This window comes from Merops nubicus, unplaced genomic scaffold (assembly GCF_000691845.1).
Source record: "Merops nubicus isolate BGI_N331 unplaced genomic scaffold, ASM69184v1 scaffold25951, whole genome shotgun sequence".
In the NCBI taxonomy this organism is placed as follows: Eukaryota; Metazoa; Chordata; class Aves; order Coraciiformes; family Meropidae; genus Merops; species Merops nubicus.
In genome coordinates, this window is record NW_008586776.1 from 1 (window position 1) to 8,912 (window position 8,912).

The 8,912-nt window shown below is 41.2% G+C and overlaps 1 protein-coding gene across 1 annotated transcript in view; it reads left to right on the forward strand.

Moving 5' to 3' along the window:
• Nucleotides 1–1,085: 1,085 nt before the first annotated feature.
• ATG4A (autophagy related 4A, cysteine peptidase) overlaps nt 1,086–8,912 on the forward strand; it is a gene marked incomplete at its 5' end in the record, with an annotated part of 9,936 nt that continues 2,109 nt past the window's right edge. Inside the window, 10 exons of the mRNA XM_008948753.1 lie at nt 1,086–1,196; nt 2,053–2,124; nt 2,468–2,566; nt 3,627–3,728; nt 4,245–4,317; nt 5,492–5,571; nt 6,372–6,535; nt 6,649–6,727; nt 7,664–7,809; nt 8,422–8,478. Coding sequence (XP_008947001.1) covers nt 1,086–1,196; nt 2,053–2,124; nt 2,468–2,566; nt 3,627–3,728; nt 4,245–4,317; nt 5,492–5,571; nt 6,372–6,535; nt 6,649–6,727; nt 7,664–7,809; nt 8,422–8,478 — 983 coding nt within the window. The remainder of the gene's footprint in view (nt 1,197–2,052; nt 2,125–2,467; nt 2,567–3,626; nt 3,729–4,244; nt 4,318–5,491; nt 5,572–6,371; nt 6,536–6,648; nt 6,728–7,663; nt 7,810–8,421; nt 8,479–8,912) is intronic.

Genomic DNA, 8,912 nt, shown 5'->3' on the forward strand with positions numbered 1-8,912 from the left:
GCCGCAGTGTACTCCGCCAGTGGAAGGAGCGCTGAGTTTTCTGCTGGGAAGGGCAGAGCGCAGCCCGAGGGATTCCTTTGCTCTGTGCAGTCCTGAAGAAGCTCGCCCTGTTTGCTAACAGCTGCCTGCGCTGACACGCACAGAAGGTGGATCTTAAATCCTGGGTAGCACCGGGAACCGGAGGGTGGTGTAGCTCAGAGTCACTTCTGATTGCTGTAATGGTTTTTTTTTACATTAAATGTTCTGGGGTTCTTGTTTGTTTGGGTTTTCTTTTATATTTACTTGATATACTTTATATACAAATAACCATTCGTTCTTTATCTTGGACGTATGTGTGTTTACTTGAAGAGTAAAATAGAATTGTGTTTGCTTTCACTTTGAACTTCTTACGTTTTAACAGTGTATCCTTTAAGATTGATGCCTCAAAGAAATTATTTTATATTCATTTTTACACTTTAATGCCTGTTTTGCTGTTCCAAACCCACTGCTTTAATGATCTAAAAATGATCTAATTGTCTTTTTCTAGTATTAATTATCACTTGTTATTTTACACTAAACAGATCTAGCGTTGAATAATAACATAATTTTTTCTTTTTCTTTTTCTGAAGTGTTTCCAATCTCCAGTGAAGAAAATAAAACCCAGTCTTGCTAACACTTTTCACATGCTTCCCATTAAGCACAGGGCCGTAATCACTCCGAGTGGTAGTGTTTGTACATTTAAAATCAAGCTTGGGCTCATGTGCTGTGATGCCTAAATTGCTTTTTCCTTTCCTCATTTCCCTGAAATTAATCTTCCTCAGTCTGCAGCCATCCCAAGCTTCTGCTGCTGGCTTCACTCAGGCTGCTTATACCCAAAGTGTCAGCCGTGTTATCCTCCCAGCCCTCGGTGAGGATCAAAATAAAAACCAGCCAAGATAGTGGATGTTTTGGTGTTGGAACAGCTTGCTACAGGAAAAGATTAAATGCAGCTGGCAGCACTGTTCAGAAGACTGAAGACTAGCTAGAACTCGTTTAGTAACTCAAGGCTGTGATAAAAGAACAAAAGGATAAAATGGAGGTTGAATTTTTTCTGTATTCTTCTTCAGTTTTATCTAGGTATGAAAACCAGATCAATATTTTGTCAGACTACTTAGAAGAATTTCCAGAAACTGATGAGCCAGTGTGGATTCTAGGAAGGCAACACGACCTAAACACAGGTATCTTCAGAATGAACATTTTCTGTCAAAACTGCAGAGCACTCCTAGATTTACAGGCAGCAACAGCCCCTGATTTCCTTATGTTCTCTAAATGTCTCATGAGAGAAGTTTCCTTCTGTCCAGCAACAAGAAACCAGCTATAGGCAGCAGTATTCATCCTAAAATGATACTAGAGGTTTACCAGTGTACATTCCATCATAATTCATGCAACGATACCATACTTGTAGCAAAGGCTAGTCAGGTATGAGGCTGGCCACTTTTCAACATCAAATGCCTGAGAAATAGATAAATAAATAACTTTTGGGGAATGTTCAGTGTTGCTAATGTTATTTTCCCCTGTCTGCCGACTGTTGTTTGCAACTATAATAGTATTTCAAAAGAATAATAGTAATAGTAGTAATAATGCTGGTAAAATTATCCTAGAGCACACATACAGTATTTTGATGAAAATAAATATATGACCTCAAAGTCATAGCAGAGTGATGTATTTATATATCATAGAAAAAATAAATATCAGAAATGAGTTTTGCTCCTTGGGGAGGAGACCAGTTCTTTCCTGAGGACATAGTTCTCCACAGTGGTTTCATTCAAGCTGGGCACAGTTGTTCCAAACACCTTGTAAAACTCCATTTGCTAACAATTATTTCATCCATAGATAAGTTAGCTTCAATTAGCAGTCTACAAAAGCTCTCTGTGTTTAAACAGCTAAAAAGGTTTCAAGTGTTAGGAGTCTCATAAGTAAAAAAGTAACAGGAATTTTCCATGTGCTCTGTATATTGACTGTATGGGGAAAATTACAGATTTTCCATTTTAAAAGTCTGTTTTAATAACTTCTTTCCTCTTAAAACTGTTCCAGACAAATCTAAGTTATTGTTGGATATAAGTGCACGTCTCTGGTTTACGTACAGAAGAAAGTTTTCGCCTATTGGTGAGTATGTGGCAGAGCAGCTGCCTTGTTATAAATCAGACAGGACTAGAGATGTTATCATGGACTGAAAAATGAGGTTTACAGTATTAGAACATTTTGAGCATCATTTTAACTGTTTATGCAAAAAAAAAATGCTGAAGCTCTTAAAAGCTGTTTACTTGTATCGCCAATGTCTTCATGTTTGTAGAGCAAGCAGTAAAATTAGACCAGCAATATGGGAAGAAAAGCTCTTGCTCAGTGCCTTTTATCCACAGGACAGGCACTGGAGATTTTACCTCTGAGTTTTCTGTGGTGCTGCAGTTGTTTTGAAGCCTGTACTGACTGTAGTGGGTGTTCTGAACAGGAGGCACGGGCCCTTCTTCTGATGCGGGCTGGGGCTGCATGCTGCGGTGCGGGCAGATGATGCTGGCACAAGCACTGATCTGCAGGCACTTAGGAAGAGGTGAGTGCTGCTGCCAGCTGAGCTAATGTGTCGTTTGGAGATTCTTCTTGTAGATTTCCATAAAGTGCAAACCCTAAAATTATTAATGAAACTTTCTTTGATGCTCTGATAGAAGTTACTAGTGAATTACTCTTGTGTGATGGGGTGAAATCATGCCAGCCGTCAGCAGAGAGACAGAAGTAGAGGGAGGACAAATAGGGAATCCCATTGTTATTTTATAAATCTTTTTGAGGAACACTCAAATTGAGGCCAAGGAGAAACCTGCTGCCACGGGTCTGAGTTCTTACCCTTCTCCTCGTTGCCTGCTTAGCCACCAAATGTTTGCAGACGGTGAGTGTGTGAGTAGTGACACAGTGATAGACATCATACAGAGTCCCTCACAGACCACTCACCTGTCACCAGCCTGAGGGCCAGGCCCCACCCCAGAAGCTCTTAAGCCTGTATCAACACCTGACATCCCAGGATCTCAGGTAAGCATTGCAGGTCTGCTCTGTGAGTAGCTGTGTGTCAGTTAAATTATTAACTGTTAAATGGTGACAGTTAGGGCTGTAATCCCTACACCACGGTGCTGTGGTTTCTGTGGCAGTGTGCACTGTGGATTTATCTGCTTTAATAACTGAACCCACAGAAGGAGGTACCCACCTGAATAACTGACTCCACAGAGCGGAGGTGCAAAGATTTAACTGAAGGAGCAGGCAAACAAACAAATTACTAGAGAAAAACTAGAATATGCACCTGTAGGATGTAGCCACTTCGTAGTGTCTGCCCTGAGACTACAGACTACCTGGCATTTGAAGCAAGAGCACACGTGGCAAAGCTGTGTTTGGGGCTTTGCTGTGGGAGAGGGCCAGGCTGTGTTTGGACTTTGCTTTATGGATCTTAAATCATTCTCTTACAAATGCTGCAACTTCTAGAAACTCTAAACAAAATGTAAATATTAGAGAGGAATTGTATGTTAGTTGTATAATAACATCTCACCGTGTGGCTTTCCACTATGTAGACATTTGATTGGGAGGATGGGAACATAATTTTTTAATCAGTGTAACTTTTTTCTTGTAAGATTGGCAATGGGAAAAACACAAAAAACAACCAGAAGAATATCATAGAATCTTACGGTGCTTTCTAGATAGAAAAGATTGCTGTTACTCCATCCACCAAATGGGTAAGAACATACATCCACCTTTTTTTTTCCCCTATTGTGTTGAAACTTTCTGATTTGAAATATGTTAATTTAAAAGGGTGATTATGAAGACAATGTATACATATTACATATAAGTAAAAATGCATGCAAATGGGTAAAAAGTATAATAATTCAGAAATGTTATTCCCTGAGACCTAAATAAATCTGTATACTGGAATCTAGCTCTTGATAAAGGATGTAAGCCTTAAGTACCAGATTTGTTAGTCTTAAAACAGGCACAAAACTTACTGCTGTAATTTGTAGTAATGGACACTAATATTTCTAATTCTCATTACAGTTTAGAAAGTATTTTTTAAAGGAACTAGCAGTTATTAAGATTTGGAAAGAGCATAGATGAATAATTGTTGTTGCTAAACACAGTTTGCAACTGCTCTGGAATGTATGACAAAATATTAGTAGGCCATGCTGTTTAACATACATTGTGACCAGAGTCTCTGTGGTCTCTCTTTCTGTGTGTGTTTTCCCTTATAAAAACAGCACAGATGGGCGTTGGAGAGGGGAAATCAATTGGAGAATGGTTTGGACCAAATACAGTTGCTCAAGTTCTGAAGTAAGTGGAATCACACCAGCTCGTTCAGAGCATCCTACCCTGGCACAGCTAGGCTCAGAGACAGGGCCCAGGGCAGCTTTGGGGGCTGATCTCCCTCCCTCCCAGAGTGAGGAACACGCACACCCTGTGCCTGCAGGCTCAGTGGGTGCTGTAGCCTGGCGGGCAGGTACTGAGCTGGGATTGTGTGGGTTCTGCACGTGAATATTCCAAGAGCCTGGGGAAGACCTGCAGGAAGGTACCTCATGCCCTGAGCAGTCAGCACCAGAGATGGGTATGCAGTTCCTCACAGGCACAAAGGCTGCTGTATAACCCATGGGCAGCTTCTCCTTGTCTAGAAGCCACACTTAAAAAGAGTTGACTCTGCTCTGTTTCTGAGGGATCGGTGGAGCTGCCAGGTCTCAAGTAGAGGCCAGACTGCAGGTCCTGTGTGCTCAGCAGCACTTTGGAGCCCTGGGAGGGACACGTGTCCTGTGGAGAGGGAGAGGAGCTAAAGCATGTCCTGGCCACCCTCACTTAAGAATTCTGTATGGCTTGGTGCTCACATACAGGTCTTTCTGGCTTATTTTAGGCAGCTGACTCTGCCTGTGCAGCTTGAGTGTGGATCCCTTCCCCAGAGTTTTGGATTTCACACAAGTGGACAGAAACCTGCGTGCCTCTCTCGTAACTCTTGGGTGCCAAAAACCTCTGGCTGATCTAGCTTTTAACGCCCAGAGTTTGCTGTGTTCCAAAATAATTCCACTGAATGTAGTGGAACTTCTTAAACATGAAGTAATGAGCAAAACTGTCACAGGACTTTTTCCTTCACTAAACAATGCCAGGCACAATGGGCAGGAGTCCATTGCAGAGGCTGTTAAATGCAATAAAAAGTAGTAAACTTAATTATGTGGTTGAGCTGTTACTGTCCCTGCATTGGCAAAAGGACAGAAGAGCTTTCATAGAGTACAGTGTGTGTGCTTTTCCTGGTACCACTCTGTATTTATTTCTCTAAAAATAGTAAATATTCAGTTATCTTTTTATTTTGTGGAGACATAAAAAAAAATCCAACAAATAAATTTTTTCCAGAGAAGCCATTTTAATTTTTTTTTTTTACTCAAGAACCTTATAATTATGCTGAATAAAAAGTTACCCTTGTGGTCCTAATTAGTTTGTTAATTATTACCTGAATGTTTTCTAGGAAGCTGGCTTTATTTGATGAATGGAATTCATTAGCTGTTTATGTATCTATGGACAACACGGTGGTCATTGAAGACATCAGTAAGTGAACCATCAGTTCTCTGCTTACAGTTTTTGCTTTCACTCCACTTTCCTGAATGCACCCAAATATGAACAGAATAGTTTGGGACCATCCCTTCTTGTTCCCAGGGTAAGGAAAGGAATAAAGGAAATGCAGACTCAGGTTTGGGTGTCCCAAATGAAAGCTAGCACAGAACTATGTAGACTGTTGTGGTGGCCAGCTTACACACCATGTGCTTGGGTCTGTGCTACCTAAACCCTTACCCCAGAAACAGAATGAAGTGGCAATCTGTAGAAATACAGAGATTCAGTACAGAATTGCCAAAGAGGTGTGTGCTGGGCAGGCAAAAGAGAACCTGGGGCAGATCCTAGAGAAACATGTGGCCAGGTGTAATTTTCAGCTGTAAGAAAGGGGGGCTTACAAGTGGTATTTAGTCACAGCCTATCTTACTTCAGTCCCTCCTGCTCATTCTGTGCTCACATCATTGGAAGTCAAGAGTTCCCTGAAGAGTTTCTAACACTGTCATCTCTGCCATTTCATTTCCTGGGCCAAGCTTGACAGCATTAACAATGCCAGTAGGAAATGTAACTTCAGTCTTCAGTTTCCATCCCCCACTCATTTATCTCATGTCTTGCCAAGGTGCCAGCACAGAGTCTCTCTGCTAGAGTTACTTCTAAACAGTTACATTTCCACACCCAGCTCCTTTGCCCTGGAACAGGAGCGGTATAACGCTGTCTGGTGAAGCAGCTCGATCCCTGAGGGGAGGAGGATGTGCCGGGTGTTGCCGTGTGCACTCACGGTCTCCGGTTTCCCTCCCCAGAGAAGCTGTGCTGGTGCCCCCCGCAGGGCAGGGCCCCGCTGCACCGCAGCGCTCTGCCCCGCCACCGCAACGCGGCGGAGCTGTGCTGGAGGCCCCTCCTGCTCATCATACCTCTGCGGCTGGGCATCAATCACATCAACCCTGTGTACATCGATGCCTTCAAAGTAAGTGGGGTTTTTTTCAGTGAAGTGTTTGTTGCTGTGGAATAAGTTCAGGTATCTGTTATACCAATAAACCAATCAACTTCAGTTCCATTTTTCTCCCTTTGAACTCCTAGGAATGCTTTAAGATGCCACAGTCTTTGGGAGCTTTAGGAGGGAAACCAAATAATGCCTATTATTTCATAGGCTTCTTAGGTAAGGAAACAAGAAACTTATTCCAAATACACCTTTCTCTTTAGGTCACATATGGTTTGTTGTGTGGGATTTTTTTTCCCCAAAGGGGAAATAGCAAGCAGTTTATGCATGAGAATAGAGTAGAAAAAATAAAGAAACATACCTCAAATACTTCAGGAATGGTATGATAGCATCCTTATGGATGTAGCAGCAAAGCTTGATGCAAAAATATGTAATGATATAAACAAGGACAATGAACTAGGAAAAGCTAATAACATTTGACAAATGTTTGATGTCACTACTGCTAAAATACTGAATTTTTCCTAATCATTAATACAAGAAAATAATTTAAGAAAACTATGAGGCAAAAGAATGAAACTCAGCACCCTTCATTAGGAATTATTTCAGACTTTTGATGGTGTTATCTTCACCTGCTTCCATGTGTTCCTTTATTAATTAAAGCAAATAATTAATCTTAGATTCAGTCTTTCAGAATTCATCCCAGTTTGAGCCATAATTCCATGGATATTTTGTTCTTCCTTTTGTAAAACCTGAGTTGTTTATTCAGACTTCTTTGTTCCAATTTCTGAGTGACTGCCTAATGGGATTACAGACTGGGTTTGTGGTCATCCTGTACCTTTTGGTCTGTGGAATGTTGGGGATTACAGCAGTTGAGACGTTTAAAAAAGGACTGGACCTCCCATGGAAAAGGAGAGTATGTGACAAAGGTAGACAAACCAATGAAAAACCTACAGTAATAGGTGCCAATAGAAAATGATACTAAATTTCCTGTGAGAAATGACTCTAACTGTCCAATTCTCTTTAAGACTCCCTAGCTAGAAAGTCTGGATATGGACTGTGATGATAATCTAATTTGTTTTACAACTCTGGATGGAATGAATAAGTGCTTGTTAATATCTCTTGCTTATTATCAACATATGGATTTTACCTGCACAGGCAATGAGCTGATCTATCTGGACCCTCACACCACTCAGAGTTTTGTAGACTGGGAAGAAAATGGCACAGTTGATGATGAGAGCTTCCACTGCCAGCAAGCCCCACACCGAATGAAGATCATGAATCTGGACCCTTCAGTAGCTTTAGTAGGTGTTGGAAATAATCCATGTGTGTCCTTTTTTTCCAAGTAATCCCTCCACGTGTTGGTAAGGGCAGTAATGCATTTCCTTGAGCAGGATAGAGATGGCAGGGCAGGCTTCTACAATCTACAGTTCAACATGGAGTGGTTTATGTATTCAGGGCATAGGATCCATTAATCTTGGGTCAAGCAGGGAATCAACTGATTGTATCCCAGGGAGCTAATTAATTTTCTTAACTGAGCAGCACTTACCTTTTGCAAGAAGTATTTTGAAAGTCAAAGCAAGGGACTGAATCAAGTTTGCTTATTTTATTCCATCACTACCATACATGCATGGTTGCTCTGGATAAGTTACTTATTAAGCTTATTTTATATCATAATTTACAAGTCTCTGAATGGAATTGCTCATGGAAGTCCTCTGGTGTATGTCCCAAGAATACTGTGGTAGTTGGAAGAGATTAAATCTGATCCCATGCCATGGTCCTTTGTTTGGGTTAGGGATGATTGTCACTTGAGGTGGATGTTTCTGAAGCTTTAAACAATGCACAGAGGTTCTGCAGCATCCTTCACTCATTGACTTATCATTATTAGTTAATAATTTAATGTATCTTTTCCTTAGGGCTTCTTTTGCAAAGAAGAATGTGATTTTGATAACTGGTGTAGTCTTGTACAAAAGGTAATAATGCTCCCTTCAGTTGCTCTGCATGAAATAATGTGTACACGTAGGGTTTCTAAAATGGAAACTCCCCATGTGTGAGAGGAACTCCTCAGTGCCCCAGGGTCAGCCAGCACCACTGAGCTGTTGCTCAGAGCCTGTTCAGCATTTGGGCAACTGTGAACCCTGCCACTTGGAGAACAAGTGTAAACATATACCCTTAAGTTTTTCTTTATTTAGTACTACTCCGTTACTGGCTGAAGCTTACTCATTTCCTGAAGACTTACTTTTTTTAACATTGCTTTCTAACTGCCATGTGGTAGCCATTTATTTATTTGCTTCCTGACCCTTTTTTATTGTTTGACATATTATTACATGTTCTAATGAGGACTGTTAGTCCCTGGTACCACAAAAGGCCTGATTCTGTATGTGCTGAACCCCTCCAGCTCCTGCTG